We start from the raw sequence: 18075 nt of genomic DNA on the forward strand, positions 1-18075 counted from the left end.
AACACAGGAAATTTTCCACAGTGCCGGCACTCGCCCCAACTGTAGACTGAGGTTGAAGATCTTGTGGAGAGGTTGACACAATTGGGCAGCACAGTCTTTGAGCAGCCTTGGACACACACCATCTGGGCCAGCAGTCTTCCCAGAGCAAAGTCTTCCCAGTTCCAACCTCATCCCATCTCTGTGACAGACAAGGATGGAGGCTTAGGTGTAAGAGAGGGGATGGATGCTGCATTGGAGATGTACATATGTTGAAAAGGAGGAGGTGGAGAAGCAGCATTGGAATTGGGTGAGGCCGCTGTATTAAATCTGTTGAATAACTGGTTGAGTTCATCAGCTCTTTCTACATCACCCGCCACTGGCTGTCTTTTCTTGTTGTTGTAACCAGAGATGGTTGCTGTGCTGTAGATTCCTCTCCAATTTCTTCTTGTATTCCACCTTTGCCATCTTTAGTCTCTTCTTCAACTTATATTGTACTTGTTTGAGCCGTGCTTTGTCATCATCTCTAAAAGCTGCCTTCTTCTCATTGAGGGTTGCCTTTAAATCACTAGTAATCCAAGGTTTGTTATTGTGGAAACAGCGTACAGTACTTGTAGGCATGACTGTGTCTCTACAGAAGTTGATGTAATCAGTAAAGCAGTCAACCTGTCTGTCAATGTCCATACTGTTCTCCTCTGTTTCCAGCAACACATTCCAGTCTGTACATTCAAAGCAGTCCTTTAGAGCCTCAGTAGCCTCTGGTGTCCATTTCCTGACTGTGAGTTTAGTTGCAGGCTGCCTCCACACAGAGTTTGTAACAAGTCTCCAGAAGAACTAAGTTGTGATCTGACCTGCCAAGTGGTGGTAAGGCAGTGGCTCTGTAAGCTTCTTTGACATTGGCATACAGCAGATCAAGGGTTTTATTTTCTCTGGTGGGACAATTAATAAACTGTGTAAATCCAGTCAGGTGGGAGGAGAGGGAACATGATTGAAGTCTCCTGATATTATCAAAAGAGCCTCAGGATGTTTAGTCTGTATCTTAACAATGAGGTCATGTAGAACTTCACATGGAACTTCAGCAGTTGCTTTGGGTGGGATGTACACAAGTATTGTTATGATATGACTGAATTCTCTTGGTACATACTATGGTCTCATACTAACTGCCAATAATTCAATATCTGGACAGCACATCTTCTCCTTGACAGTAACATGTGCAGGACTGCACCATCTCTGGTTCACAAATAAAGCCATGCCCCCACCTTTTTTCTTGCCACTAGCTTTAGCATCTCTGTCCGATCGTATGAGAGTGAAGCCAGGTAGATCCACATTGGAGTCTGAGATGTTTTGATTCAACCACGTTTCCGTAAAACACATGAGACTACACTCACGGTATACTTTCTGAGTCTTCACCAATATCTCCAGTTCATCACTCTTGTTGGGCAGTGAGTTGACATTTCCCATGATGACTGATGGCAAAAAGGGCTTATATCTCCATTTCCAAGCCTTTACTTTTGCACCAGCACGACAACCACGAAAACACCTCTTCAACTCAGCTGGAATAGGGTGGCGTCTCTTGAATAAACTCTTCTCTCCACAGAAGTATCCATCAGAAGTATCCAGTTGTTGACAAAAATATGACAAATAATATGATAAAAATAAATAAAAAATTCAGCAAAATTACAGAGCTACCAGACTTTGCTGCTACTAGTTGAAGCGCATTCTAGAAGGTGCTATACAAGGTGCTATACAAATAAAGTTATTATTATTATTATGTTATGTATTATTATGCCTCTCGTGACTTAGGGACCTGCCAGAAATCTGATAAATTGCCTCAGATGATGTCACTTGAGTCAGTGTCAGTTGGGGCTGAAAACTACAAGTTAGAAGATGAAAAAAGCTGCGGGTGTTAGGACGTAAGTTCGAAGTGAGGTTGCCAGACCTCTGTAGCTCGTCCTTATCTCTGCTCGAGGCTGGTGGCTCAAAGGTACATTAGCTGCTACTTGCATCATGTACCCTAACCTCCAACTTAACTGCTGGCAGTGCAGTTGCATTGTGGGTATTGTAGGCTTCAAGTTTTGAAAAGGAAGAACAATACAAAAAAACCAAAAACCACAATCACAAATACCAAAAATGAAGTACGAAGACTAGAAACAATTCTAGTACTATATAAATAAATAAAATCATGATTTATAACATATTAATAATCAAAAAAAAAAACACAGAAATAAAAGTAAATTGCATAATTACTATATCACAAAAATTTACAAATAAAACACACTTATTTGTGGTTTATTTATTTTTAGTGTGATTGATTTTACTTTTTGCATCAGCAGGCTACTGTACAAAATTAGGTGTTCTAGATTCCCCAGCTCCTTCTGCCTCGGACTTTGAGTGAAGAGATCTGAGGTCCACCTCTCCTCATCTCCTACTTGTGACTGTGAGATCTTCTCAGCTGCTTCACGAACTTGAGCTAGGGCGCCCACTACAACAAGGTAAACTGAGGTGACATTACACCATTGACATGACATGCAAATGCGCAATAGTTTTTATTCTTTCATTTCTTCTTTTGGTGCATGTGCCCTGTGCTGCCCTGACATGATATATATCGCTCCTATCAGAATCCGCCATGGAACATGGGTTGGGGAAAAAAATGGAAAATTTGTGAAGGTCAGAGAAACATTGTGTGAATTAAAGTTACTATTTCCCTATAGGTGACTTCATCATCATGGCTACAATGACCATAGGTTTAGGTTAGGGCAGTGGTTCCCAAACTTTCTCTGCTGGGCCCCCCTTTGGTTGATGAAAAAATGTTCGCGCCCTCCCCCCCCATGTACACAAACAAATATTTTGTTTTCAAACTCCATTGCAGTTTATTTCACACATTGTAATTAATACAAACTGCAACTTTTTTTAAACAAATAAAAGTAATCTGCAATAAACTACAACCTCTTTTGGAATATAAAATAAATAATAAAATAACAAACCACCTTAACAGTGTAATTATTTTCAGAGTAAAAGGTTTTTTTTAAAACTGTGTAACAGTATTCAATTTACGTTTATGTGGTAGCCCAGTCAAAAACTTGTCCATGTTATGATAGCAGTGTCCAAGCATGCCTCATCCATTTAGCCCTGTAGCCGTACCACGCCCCCCCCTGCAATGGCTCTGCGCCCCCCACTTAGGGAACCTCTGGGTTAGGGGAACAATCATAGTCATGGGCTTTAAAAAACAGTCTGGACTTGTGGTTGAAAATGGGAAACAGATGACATAGGCACATCGTCAACATTTATGTTACATTTACATTTGGATGATACCACTGCTCTAGGTCATAATTACAGCCGTTAAATGGCATTTGCATTCTACACGTCTCATCTTCATCAAGTGTGAGGGAAGTAAAAAAAAGTCACACATTGTTACTGCAGCTGTAAAACAATTGGTTAAATATAGTCGGTTAAATATAAGATGTGTGAGAGTAACAGGCAATTACAACTCCACCTCCATAAGATCAAAATTCTTATATAAGTCAGATATTTAAAGCTAGTGGACAGAGCTTGCTGTCAACAGTCACAGTAAGGTAAGACCCCTTCTTCTTCCTCGTTCCTGCTTCCAATACCGTCATCATTAGTTTAATGCCATCGTATTTCTATTTGAAATTGTACAATCAAATTGAAATTGAATTTCAATTGTATCTTCTTTTTTTGTTTAACCCCTTTTTACAGATGAAAGTGATGTGGCAGCTCTTGCTCCTGTGGTGGGCATGGAGTCCTCTGTGTCTGTCATCCAGTGTAAGCTTCATTGGTACACCACAACAGTGTCAGCAAGCTCACTTTGTCCCTGGTTACAATCTGGGTGGGGAAGGCTTCGACATCGTCACCATGGAACGGAAAGGTGCCTATGTCATCGACACTGAAACATGGAAACTTGGCAACGGCACTTGCAGGCTATACCCTAACATCTACAAGAACAAAGAGAACCAGAAGGTCCCCGTTGCTGTAGTGGACTGGAGAAGCCTCCCAAAGTGCAGTTTAAAGGTCTCCGGTATAGCTTATGACTCCGCTGAAAGTCTTGTGAGTGATTCCACCTCAGCTGTGACCAATGATTGGAAAATTGACCTTGAAATGCCCGTAGACCCTTCTACCACGTATGGGAGCTCAGTAGGAGGTACCCACTCCAGAGAATCAAAGTTTGCCATGGACAAGTCAAAAGAAGACCGCTATAACTTTGTGCGCCATTCTGTCCACTGTAACTTCTACCGGTGAGTATGTGAACAGATATTTCTGTCTTATTGACATTTACCCTAAATGTATTTTTTCAGTTAATGGGGCAATGCTTTATTTTATATTTTGGATAGTTACAGTTGACAAAGACAGCGACTTTAATTAAAACAAAACAACGTGACCAGTAACATTTGAATGATATGACATTATTATTGATTGTAACGTATTTATTTGATCTCTGTGTTTTACAGCTACAGACTGGCTACAAAACCTCCCCTGAGTCATGAGTTTGAATCAGCCGTCAGCTCCCTTCCTTCATATTCACAAAAAACAGGGCCATATCGCAATCTAATTGATACATACGGTACACATTACATCACACAAGTGTCTCTGGGAGGGGAAATAAAGGCAGTCACTGCTTTTAGGTCCTGCAAGGTAACCATGAATGGACTGTCGGAGACAGAGGTCAAGGATTGTTTGACAGCCGAGGCCTCAGCTAGTTTTGGAGAAAAGGCCAGCATGAAGAGCACGGAAAAATTCTGTCAGAAAGAGAAAAATAAGTTAGACTCCAAACAAAAATTCAGCAGCTCATTTAATGAGCGTACCACAGAGGTCATTGGTGGAAACATTAATGGAGCTGATATCCTCTTTGAAGGGCAGTCAGACCCCTCTGTCTATAATGCCTGGCTTAACTCACTGAAAGAAATACCTGATATTGTCCAGTACAACTTAAAGGCTCTGCACACCATACTGCCAAGTGGTCATCCAGCCAGAAACGGACTGAAGCAAGAGGTGGAGAAGTACATCAAGAACAATGCACTGTTGAAAAAATGCTCAGAGTCATGTCAAATTGGGCACAGATCTAGCAAAAGGGATCGTTGTGCTTGTGTTTGCAACAATAATCAGAATGTCAAGTCAAACTGCTGTCCTATTGCGAAAGGTCTTGCAACATTAACAGTTTTCAGGCTTTATGCAAAGGGACTGTATGGTGATAAGTGGACTCAGACCGATGGCTCAGTGGAGGTTAAATATGGTGACCAGACAAAGCGCACTGCCATTTTATCAAACAATGATAATCCTAAGTGGTCAGAGAAATTTGAGTTTGGACCCATTGCCATCAACATGAAAAACAAGCTTACATTCAGTGTTTATGATGAGGACAGTTACTGGAATAGTGACCGGCTTGGCGGGTGCTTATTTGATCTGCGTAGTGGGGAGGTTAAGGATATGTGCATGTTAAATCATGGTACCTTCTACTTTTCATACAAAGTACAGTGCGCACCAAGTCTTGGCGGTAACCAATGTGAAGAGTACATATCCTCCCCAATGAGTGCTTCTCTGTCCAAGGTCTTCTACACCAGAAATGGGGTCCTTCTGGGAGAGACAGGAAAGCAGCATGCTAAAGCTCTCAAGTTGAGGCCAGCTGTTAATGTGACATGAAGTGATGAATGATATTAAGATTTGATTTCATGATTGCTATATTACTCATTATCTGCATCTTTGGCACTGTTACTCTTTTTCATGTTTCTCATTTTTGACTTTTGTGTGCAATAATAATGGCACATGGTATGTATTAATCTATTTCTCTAAATGTGAGAACAAAGTTTGATAATCTACTTTTTATGCTTCTACTCTGCCAATAAAGCAATGACAAAGACAACAGAGGCGTCTATGTGATTTTGTATGTTAAAAAGTATTCTCTGATCTTGTGGTTTATGTGTAACATTGCAACTCGTACTTATAATTGTTCATATATAGATGTATCTTATAAAGACTGTCCAAATATTTCAGGATAGACCATTATTTAACTAGGAAGTCACATTTAGATTAAAACCTCTTTTGCAAGCGAGACCTGGTCAGAGCGTACCTATTAAATGAGATACTATTGTATAAATATTTTTTGTACCTTATCATCCTTAGATACATTCTTGTCGGTACTACTCTGCAGCTACAACTGCAACTGGGAGGGGCTTCCCCTGCTGTAGGCTGAGGTTTAGGGGTGGAAGGAATTTGTACACATATCGTCTATTTTACAGAGTAATTGTGATTGCTGCTCAAATACAATGTATCACTTCAAATGAGCACATTGTCATGGTGTTGCATCTAAAAGGAAATGTACATGACAACCAGGCGTAGTCATGAAATGAGAGTCAGAGGAACTGAAACCCAAAATAAAGGAAGAGAAAAACAATTTAAATAAAGTAGTTAGGGTAAAGAGAAAGGGACAAAAAGTCAAAACTAGAAATAATAAAGTATTTTTGTGTACCTTACTCTTCATGCTAAAACCAGTGGCCTCCATAATTGTAAAGACATTTAGCAGATGATAAACAACAAAGCATCCCAGCCTCAAAATATTTTATTTAATTTAATTTTAAAGGCTGCCAAATTTCTTTTCATTGTTTGATGGACAGACAGTAACTTCTGTACTGCTGATTTTCCGCACAAACTGCAGTTTGCTCCTCCTACTAATTACTAGGTACTGTAATATGAAAATTAACATTTCCCTCCTATAAATAAATATACTAAACAGAAAGATTCGAGGTGTGCAAACATCATTTTACTGTGTGTCAATGATTTAAATAAGGAACAAAAGTAGCAAATGATTTCAAATGCAAAATGAGTACGAGTAGGTTAACAGTAGGGATGTTATGGCCTTGATAGTAAGGTCAACTGAGCTCAATATACTGTAACTGACCTCAGGATGGGTTTACTCTACTATATACAGTGTACAGTGTACAGTACATGCATAGCTTGTGCAATGCTGACTGCCACGTTATCTTTTGTGATGTGGTCCCTAAAGTGTGATCTTTTCAAACACATGGGGGCTTGAGGGATGGGAGGGTAGATAGAGAAAACAAATACAAACAGCACAGTGGTTAACCGGGTGTAAATAGGCGATTAGAACTCTGGCTGAGGTGTAGGCCTTGCCCCTTAATTATTCTAATTGCTAGTGTTTGTGCCTTTCTGTCACACAAAGTTTATATACTGATATAGCATGCAGTACAGTTACAATATTTGTAATTTAATATATTATAATGCAACACCATTCTGTTTCTAAACATGCCAATTTGTTCTTTTTAGCTTTTGTCATTTGTCACTATTTGAATTAAATTCTATTCATTTTCAATCTGCAAATTGCAACAGTTATGCTGCACTATTGAAATGTGTTTGCAACAACTGGTCAGCTGTGCAACAGGTTTGTAAAGTCATACAGGCCGCAACAAGATTATGTTTCTGCTAAATTGCTGGCAGAGCAGCGCTGCATGATCATGATCATGTCTAGACTAGACCTGCAGAAACTGGATCAGTTGTATTCAAAGCACGATCAGGCAGACACTAAGTGACCACGCCATCAGAAGATCAACACATCAAGCATAGTTCCCTGAGAGGTAGAAAAGAAACTACACAGATACAGAATTTGCTAAATGAAAAACACAAAACTCCAATCATGCAAAGGTGCTGTCAAATGAAGAGTGTATTGTGAAGTCTCAAAAGACGAGTAGCAGTCTGAACGACTTCTAAGGAGGGGAAACAAGGCCAAACGCTTTGGCTGGACAAGGAAATATCACCATTTTGCAGTGGATGACTGGAAAAAAGTGCTATTTACAGATGATTACAAGTTTGAGGTTTATACAGAATGGTGTACGTAAGGAAACAAATAGGAGAGAGAATGATACCGCAGTGCATCAAACCAACCGTGAAACATGGTGGTTTCTGTCATACTGCTATTTCTTTGAACAGAATCATGCTAGCTGATTAGCACTACTTCCACTTTTTGTCTCCAAAGTGTCTCCTGGCTGTTGTTTCATTTTAATGGACATCAATCTAAGTTGTTGCAAGTAAGTGAATAAGTGTATTTTTCCAAAATGTATCAAACATGTTTGCTAGGACTGATGTTAGAAGAAAACAAACATTATGATTTGTAACAGCTGATAGGAGTAATAGATCTTTGAACATTGCCCCGCTGTTTCGTTGAGATCTGATTTATTTTACACACCAGTGAATGTCTCTCAGCAGATTTTCCAGAACTTTCAGGGTTAAACTATCTGCACCTGGATCTCAAGGGAGTTTTATGGATTTCAAGGGGGTTTTATCACTCGCTAATTTCTCAGTTGTGTTCTTTAATTTCTCTTTCCTGTTAATAGGTTTCCCCCGTTGGGCCATTGGGTTTTTCCAGTGCCATGGTGTGAAGGAAGTGCAAAGTATGCTCTTGCATGACTGCACAGAACTTTTTAGAATCTGATAGACTATATAGATAATCAAGATTCAATACTATAAGTCCTTCTTCAGTCCTTCTGTGTATATTAGTAGTTTCACATCAAAATTTCATGTCAGTAGTTTGAGAGCCGCAGTTTAGTACTTTATAAACCAATTTGCATTGAAGTTGTCCATTTCAAGTTTGAATTGTTAGTCAGGTCTGCAAATGTTGATGAGTTAAATTTATTTTCAAGTCAGTGGCTCCATCTTCAGGACAAATAGGGACCATATAGATTAAGACATAAATATTCTACCTTTATGTGTCTTGAAATGCATGTTGTGTATGTGTAATTCAAAGATAAAGCCATCACTAACAGATGTGTTACATAACTGCAATCTACGCACCTAGCAAAGGAAAGCATTGCATTGCAGTGACTTTTATGATAGAAAAAGTAGTGCACATGCTATAGATATTACATCTTTCACTCCAAATCTTTGAATGCACTATATGCAGTATATATAGCATACAATTCACACATAAAATCTGCTGCAAATTTGCATATAATAAAACATGTTTTATCCTTGTGTTGATATTGCCCAACAATAGTTCTGGTGATGTGAAAGAAGCATTAAATTGTTCAAAATTGGTTAGAAAGCTTTGGATTGGGCTGGCTATATGTACCTGATGAGTAGGAGCCAGAGAAGGAGAGAAGGCTCAGTATAGGCTGCACAAATCTACTTGGAGCTTCAGATGGTACCTGGAGAAGGGAGGAGAGATTTGAGCAGTATACATACAACTGAATCAAGTAGTGAGTTGTATTTCTTCGTCTCAGCAAACTGGCCATTGAGAAAAAATCATGATGTCTGGTCCAATGTTTGCAAGCACATATATGAAAGACGGAAAAACATGGACAAAAATTCTATGGTCTGATGACATCAAAATCAAGCTTTTGAGTCATCATACTAAACTACTGTATTAGTGTGGTTTGTGTTTGGTTTAATACACAAAGAAACACACCATCCTCACTATGATGCCTGGTGGTGGCAACATGCTGAGGGGATTGTTTGCTTGCAGCAGGCCCAACATTCCCTGTGTAGTTAGCAGGTCAAATGAGCACAGCAAAACAAAGAATACATATCTTTTTTTAAAAACCCTCTGCAGTCTGCATGACAACTGGAACGTGAGTATAAGAAGATTTATTTTACAGCAAGACACTGAGCCCTACAAGAATGCCTTATCGTCATTATTGTCCTGAAGTAGCCAAGTCAAATTCGAGATAGGAAACCAATCCAATATTTTTGGGACCACAAACTTGCTGTTCACCCATGGTACCAGTGTGTGACAAAGCCTGAGAGGTTTTACAGAGTAAAATGGGGAGCATGTTCAAAACTGATACAGACTCAAGGTTCTCTTACTTGTAAAGGTTCATTACTTAATTTTGACTTGAGGAGGGTATGATATAATCAATTATTCGGCATACATTTATATTTCATTTATATGATTAGATTTGTAATCTCTGAAAGTGAGTTTGTTATGGATCAGTGTCAAAAACTTCAGTTACATTATTTGTAATTCCATCTTGTGAAATAAGACTCCAAGTGGGGTGATTACTTTTCTAAGTATTTGTATCACAGCCACTTAATTCATTTCTAGCTATGTATATCTAGGTTGTATCTTGCGGCCCTTCGATGAGGAACCAGTTTCCAAGTTTAGATTGGCATGTGTGATAGCCATGATCGCCATCACGTACTTTGACAATATTAACATTGGCTGCAACAAATTTGTAGAGAAAATGGACGACGGCAGCCTCACATAATAACTGTAAACAGAACAGCGCTTGATGAACTTGTGAGGGCGAGGTGTCGAGTATTGGTGTGAACTCCCGCTCTTATTTCACAGCTTTACTGTCTTTCCCCCCATCAATTATAATTTTGCAGATGCAGTACAACTCTGTGTTATACTGTAGCTTATAATTAGGCATAAGCACAATTCACCATATGTCTAGTATCCTACTGTAGGCCAGAAGGAGACTGAACCCTAACCCAGCATGCAGGGGGTGTACACACCTGGACTCAGGGCTAACATTTGCAGACAAACACATTCATACTGACAATTAATTCAAAAAGCTCCTACTTCTTTTAACTTGCATATCTTTGCACATTTAAGAAGAAGAAAAACTGAGCTGGTGTAGTGTCATTATCAAACATAGTCATCAGTGTCATTGTTGTCAGACATCTGTTTCTTGTTGATAATGTTTAATGTGCTTTTGAGTGTGCATTTCTTGTTTGTAGTTGTGTGTTTATTAGCTTTTAGTTGTATATTATTGGAATGACAGCAGGGATGTCTTTCCAATAATATAGAGTATTTAGGTAGGTACATCTAAAATATATAGATACTGTAGGTATTTTCACCCCTGGGCAGGGTATTAGCAGGGTTTTACAATAGGTTGGCAGTCTACATCTTTACTTGAAAAAAAGTATTTAAACAGTGTCACAGCTCTTGTCAGTCAGATTCAGCTTTTTAATATCTACATATACCTGAATATACAGTAGCTTACACACAGCTACAACTTTGCTTTGGATAGAGCTAGCTGTTTCTAGTCTATGTGATAAGTTAAGCTGACCAGATGCTGGCTGTAGCCTTATGTATAACAGACAAAAATATAGTATGGTATTGATCTTCTCTTCTAACTCTCCCCCAGAAAGTAAATGAGCACATTTCCCGAAGTGTAAAACTATAATTAATAGAAATCTGACAATCAATGCTCAGACACACAAATAATATCTGCCAATTCTCAGCTGCAGGTCACTTTCTTCCTCTCTGTTGTCTGCAGCAACATCACACACTCATAAGACCATACCCTGGTCCGGGTGTTAGGGAATCTGCATTGTCTCTCCCCTCCCCTTTGTGTTTTGTCTCTCTGTGTGTGTGTGTCTGGGTGTGGCCTCCCTGGTTCCTCCCTTGCCTGTTTTTCTCCGCACCTGGCCTCAATCACCTCATCATCTTAACAAGCTGCTGCAGTATTTAAGGCCGATTCTTCACCCCATTCATCGCCAGATTGTCCGTTTACCCATGTGGTACACAGCTTGGCTGAACCTAAATATACTTGCCTTAGTATTACTGTTGTTTTGGAAGACCTCTGTTTGCCTCTGCTTCAGATCCACCTTACCTGCCCCGTCGCCCAGCCCAGCTACGCCCAGCCAGCCAGCCATCGAATGCTGTTCAAGGTTCCTGGTCCCATCCTCCAACATCCATTCCAGCATAAATCTGAATCTACGGCCAAACCCAAACTCTCAAACTCTGTTTGCAACGAGTTGGCTTATCCGTGGCTGTGTTCTGCTAATTTGGTTCTAAGAGCAAAACCCTAACAGTACGATCTGGCCAAATATGGACCAAGCAGACTCAGACCTGGATGCAGGCAACATACCGAAAGTTCTCTTGAATCAAGGAATACTTCTTGGTCAACATGAGCAACTCTTATGTTCCCTCTCAGATGATAACCAGGCTATGGTAACACAAATTGCTCAGCTAACCAATCAAATTTCTGCATTAACATCTTTACTTACCTCTTCAGTGTCCCAGGCGGCCATGCCATCTTCTCCTCCACCCGCTCCTGCATACCCACCTGCCCAGAGAGATTCCTACATTACGGACCCACAACCTTTTGCTGGAGATTTGAATATTTGTCGGGGATTCCTTCTTCAGTGCTCCATGGTTTTCCAACAGCGACCATCAACCTTCCCCTCAGATCAATCTAAGGTACATTACATTTTGGGGTTGCTTAGGGGCAGAGCGCTGGCATGGGCTTAGGCAATCAATTCTAGTCAACCTGTAAGCACTCTGACCTATGACGTTTTTGTGTCCCGGTTTAAAGCTGTCTTCGATCACCCTGACCACTTAGGAAATGCCTCTAACCGCCTGCTTAATCTCCGCCAAGGCACTAGAAGTGTGGCTGATTATGTGGAGTTCTGGATTCTCGCTGCAGATTCGGGCTGGAATGATGAGGCCCTACGAGGAGTGTTTAGTAAAGGGTTAAGTGAGCAAGTAAAGGATGAATTGGCCTCCCGAGATGATCCCCCTAACCTGTCTTCTCTTGTTTCCCTTGCTATCAGACTAGACAATCGTCTGGGTGAACGCCACCGAGAGAGTCAGCCGAAACCCATTGCCTCCAGTGCCCCGTATCCCGGCCTTCGAGAGCTTAAGGAATCCACCATCCACAAAGCCTGCCATTCAGAGTTCTCAGCCTACAGGAACTTCTGAGGAGGAACCTATGCAGTTAGGTCGTGCCCATTTGTTTGCTACCTGTCCTGTGCGGCCAAAAGAAAGGACTCATCAGTAAAGGTGGGGATACTGGTGAGTCAGACTGTTCCTGCAGCCCCATCTAGACTTCAGATTCAAGCTAGACTTTGCTTTAATCAGCTCTCTTTACCCCTTCTGTCATTAATTGATTCTGGTGCTGAGGATAACACATCACACATCAAACTGCTGCAGTCACTTTGGTTCTGTCTGGTAATCACCGTGAATGGATTCAGTTTAACATTATTTCTGCTCCCAAGACTCCACCGGTTTTAGGTCATTCTTGGCCTAAGAAACACAATCCCCACATTGACTGGAAGGCAGGTAGGATAACTGAGTGGAGTTCATATTGCCATGCTTCTTGCCTGCAATCTGCTTTCTCTCCTACAGAGGGTGTTGTTCATCATCCTAGACCTGAACTTCCTGACCTGACCTCCATTCCCTCTGAATATCATGATCTGGGACAGGTGTTTAGTAAGGAATTGGCTCTCTTTACCTCCTCATCGCAGATATGTGCCATTGATCTCCTTCCAGGGGCCCCTCTGCCCAAGATCGGACTCTACAACCTGTCTCACCCTGAACGTGAAGCCATGGAGAAATATATCAGGGACTCCTTGGCTGCATGTATAATTCGGCCATCATCCTCTCCTCTCGGTGCTGGGTTCTTCTTTGCTTCGAAGAAGGCCCTGCATTGATTTTCGAGGTTTAAACACTATTACGGTGAAGAACAAGTATCCCCTGCCTTTAATCGACTCTGCTTTTGAAGCTACTGTTTTAAAGTTAGATCTCTGCAACGCCTATCATTTGGTGCGGGTAAGAGAGGGAGATGAATGGAAGACGGCGTTTAACACTCCATTGGGTCACTTTGAGTACCTAGTCATGCCATTTGGCTTGACCAATGCCCCTGCTGTGTTTCAAGCCCTAGTCAATGATGTGCTGCGTGACTTTCTCAACCGATTTGTGTTTGTGTACCTTGATGATATTCTTATCTTCAAAGACATGACTGAACACATTTTTCATGTTCGCTAGAGGCTTCTGGAAAACAAACTCTATGTGAAGGCCAAGAAATGTGAATTTCACGCCAGCTCTGTGAGTTTTCTGGGCTACATTATTGAGAGCGGGCAGATGAGGGCGGATCCTGGCAAGGTCAGAGCTGTGGCAGAATGGCCTCAACCCACCACCCGGAAACAGGTCGAGCGGTTCCTGGGCTTTGCCAACTTCTATCGGCAGTTCGTCAAAGACTTCAGCAAGGTCGCGGCACCCCTTTCCTGACTTACCTCCCCCAAGGTTCCCTTCGCCTGGACACCGGAGGTTGAGTCTGCCTTCTCAAAGTTGAAGAGTCTCTTCACTGCAGCTCCTGTCCTGGTCCAGCCTGATCCCTCTTGCCAGTACATCGTTGAGGTAGATGCCTCTGACATTGGGGTGGGAGCAGTGCTTTCTTAAAACTCTGATTCAGATCTGAGACTTCACCCCTGTGCCTTCTATTCCCGCCGTCTGGAACCCGCAGACAGCTTGATGTTGGCAACAAGGGAGCTACTTGCAGTTAAGTTAGCTCTAGAGGAGTGGCGACATTGATTGGAGGGAGCTGAGCTACCCTTCATTGTATGGATGGACCATAAAAACCTTGTTTACATCCAAAATGCCAAACGACTGAACTCTCGCCAAGCCCGTTGGGCCCTATTCTTCAGCAGGTTTAACTTCACAATCACATATCGCCCTGGTTCTCGTAATGTCAAATCTGATGCTCTCTCCCGTCAGCATGTCTCTGAAGAGTCCTGTTCCAGTCCAGATACCATCATTCCCCCCTCCCAGGTCCTTCAGTGGGCACATACCTCCTGTTTTGCTTGCCATCCTGGAAGGAGTCGGACCCTGAACCTTCTGAAGCGACACTTCTGGAGGCCCACAATGGGGACTGATACCCGAGCCTACGTTGCAGCTTGCACAGTCTGTGCTCGAGGAAAGGCATCTCACTGCCCACCTGCGAGTTTATTGTTTCACCCTAAATGTATTGTTCCAGTTAATGGGGCAATGCTTTATTCTATATTTTGGATAGTAATAGCTGACAATGACAGCGACTTTACTTAACAAAACATGGACTTCCGGTATGGGCAGCGCCATGTAAAGACGTGGTTTTGTTGGGCTCCTCCTTAAATCAATTGTTTTAAACTACTATCTACGACCCTACGTGCATCTATAAACCAGCTAAGTCGACAAGATTTTTCAACTGCAGAGAGGAAAATGGCAAGAAATCGACAACGAAACAAGTCGGTGTCGGAGGCTAACGCTAATGCTGGCGCTAGCAAAGCAGATTACGCAAATGACGATAGCCAGCAGGCAGTGCTGCTGGCTATTCAGTCTTTAAAACAAGATCTGATGGCGAAAATAGAGGAAAAGGTGACAGCTCAGTTGGCAGTAATCCAAAGCCAGATTTGACGGATTCAGACTGAACTACTATGTGCGCTGGAAAAAGTCGATAAACGAGTTGAGGCGGCCGAGAGCTGAGTGTCGGAGCTGGAGGTGGAGGTCAGTGGGCGCTCAGACTTGTTTGCCGCTATGGAAGCAGATGTCAGCGGTATGAAAAAAGAACTGGCCACACTGAGACCGCTGCGAGGATTTGGAGGCGAGATCGCGGCGCTGCAATGTACGCATAACGGGGGTGAAGGAAGGCCGTGAACATGGGAAACACCCGTCTCAGTTTGTAGCTGACATGCTCAAAGAAGCTCTGAATCTCGAGAAGCCCCCGACCATATACCGGGCACACCGCACCCTCCGTAGCAAACCGACACAAGATAACATCCCACCCCTGGCGTTTGTGGTGAAATACCATTACTTCTCGGAAAAAGAGTCGCTTCTGAAGAAAGCCATGGAGTTGAAGTCAGTGACTACCGCAGACGGTGATCACATCCGAGTCATGCCGGATTTCACCTTGACCGTGAGTAAACAGCAGGCAGCCTTCACCGAGGTGCGGGGGCTGTGAGGGAGTCCGCTACGGCCTGAGTTTAAGTTTAGGTCTGCTTAACTTCCTACTTGAAGTATTTTGATAATTTGAGTGGAAAAATAATAATTTTGTGCTACACCAAGTACAATATGTGTTAAGATGAATGGGTCGACTTTTGTTTTGTCAACCAACTACATTATCAGCAATACATACATTGAAAGAGTTAAGAAATGTATTGAATTCTATATTTGTTCCTGTGGGGAGCTCACATGGGAAGCAGTTTAGGAGGAGAGGGTTACTGGAAGAGTAGGCAGTCTCTATGCAAGAGACAAGCGATGCTGTGTGGCAAAACTGTTGTGCCTCAGACCTGCCTATCTCAGACCAAGTTAATATCCTGCAATGTCAATCTAAGATTATCCAAGACTAATATACATTGCTCTATCACATTCCGAAATATGAAGAATATTGACTTGTCGGCCCTCTCCAATGGAATTGATGACTTCCCTAGCAGAGAAAATGTATCCACCGCAGATGAACTGGTATCTCACTACAATGATGGACTTCATGGACTGCTAAATACTCTTGCACCTCTGAAAAATAGGTCTGTTTCTTTTACCCACTCTGCTCCTTGGTTTACACCAGCTCAAAACCAAAGGCCGTCGATTGGAGCGCCTCTATGCAAAAACTGGCCTTGCAGTTCACAAAGAAATGTATTATAATCACATACTTCAATACAAGGATGCTCTTTCTTCAGCCAAGACCACATACTACTCAACCTTAATCAGGACAGCTGATGGGAACACTAGAGCCTTATTTTCAACTCTCAATAATATTCTGAAACCACTTGACGCTCTACCACCTCACTTACTCAGTTACACAGTGTGATACCTTCATGACCTTCTTCAATGCCAAAATTGAAAATATCCACCAGACACTGACTGCTTCAAATAACTCTGCATCCTCTCCGCACTCTTGGCCTACATCGTCCTTCAGCTCTCCCCTCGCCAGCTTCATACTTCCAACTGTCTCTGAAATAACTGGTCTCATTCATAAATCCAAGTAATCTACCTGCCAGTTAGACCCCCTACCTACCCACCTGGTAAAGATCGGCCTACCTGCCCTGTCCGTGTTAATAACTGACATCATACATTCTCACTGACTTCTGGTGTTGTTCCATCATCACTAAAGACTGCTGCAATAACACCAACACTCAAGAAACCTGGCGCTGATCTGAATGATTTGAACAACTTCCGACCCATCTCAAACCTGCCATTTCTCTCCAAAATACTAGAAAGAACTGTTGCAGCCCAGCTCCACACCCATCTGTCTGACAATAATCTCTATGAACAATTTCAGTCTGGCTTCCGTCCCCTTCACAGCACCGAGACAGCACTAGTGAAAATCACCAATGACCTCCTGATGGCATCTGACTCTGGACTTCTCTCCATTCTGGTTCTCCTCGACCTGAGCGCAGCTTTTGACATCGTTTCCCATGACATCCTCCTGGACAGGTTATCCTCCATTGGAATCACTGACATCCCTCTGGCTTGGTTCAGATCATATCTCTCTGGCCGCACACAGTTTGTTCAATTCAAGAACCTGAGATCTGGCTCCTCTCCAGTCTCTAGTGGTGTTCCCCAGATCTCTGTCCTTGGCCCCCTCCTGTTCATTATTTATCTTCTGCCTCTTGATCATATTATCAGGAAATTTGACATTCAATTCCACTGTTACGCTGATGATACCCAACTCTATCTTTCGACTAAGCCTTCTTCCATTCTGCCACCCATCGCCCTATCAGACTGCTTACTGGAAATTAAATCATGGCTCTCACTCAACTTTCTTAAACTCAACGGCGAAAAAACTGAGGTCCTCCTCATTGGTACCAGATCAAGCTTAGCAACACTCAACACTTTCTCCATGTCCATCGACAATTCCACTGTTCCTACATCCCCTCAGGTAAAGAGCCTGGGTGTTATCCTGGACAGCACATTTTGAAGCCCACATCAATAACGTTACTTGGACTGCATACTTCCATCTACGGAACATCAACCGTCTCTGTCCCTCACTTTCACCAACCTGCACCGCTATCCTGGTAAACACCCTGATCACATCCCGTCTGGACTACTGTAACTCTCTCCTCCTTGGTCTTCCACGGAAATCTCTTCACAAACTCCAGCTGGTACAGAACGCAGCTGCTCCTATCATAACCAGAACTCCCTCTATTGAACACATCACTCCTGACCTGCAGCAACTTCACTGGCTCCCTATCAAATCCCACATTGACTTTAAGATTCTACTCCTCACTTACAAGATCCTTCACAACCTGGTACCATCATATCTCTCAGAACTGATTCCCATCTATACACCTTCCCGAACTCTCCGATCCTCCTCTGCCAACCAGCTCTTTGCCCCATCTGCCAACTTAACTACCATGGGGTCAAGAGCTTTCAGC

At 42.3% G+C, this 18075-nt stretch overlaps 1 protein-coding gene across 1 annotated transcript; it reads left to right on the forward strand.

Moving 5' to 3' along the window:
• The first annotated feature begins 3693 nt into the window (after window positions 1-3693).
• LOC133997086 (perforin-1-like) lies at window positions 3694-5812 on the forward strand. The gene is made up of 2 exons (XM_062436644.1): window positions 3694-4229; window positions 4443-5812. The coding sequence occupies exons 1-2, from the start codon at window positions 3694-3696 to the stop codon at window positions 5629-5631; spliced, it is 1725 nt and encodes a 574-aa protein (XP_062292628.1). The 3' UTR covers window positions 5632-5812.
• Window positions 5813-18075: the final 12263 nt, after the last annotated feature.

The sequence above is a fragment of the Scomber scombrus genome, chromosome 2, assembly GCF_963691925.1.
Source record: "Scomber scombrus chromosome 2, fScoSco1.1, whole genome shotgun sequence".
In the NCBI taxonomy this organism is placed as follows: Eukaryota; Metazoa; Chordata; class Actinopteri; order Scombriformes; family Scombridae; genus Scomber; species Scomber scombrus.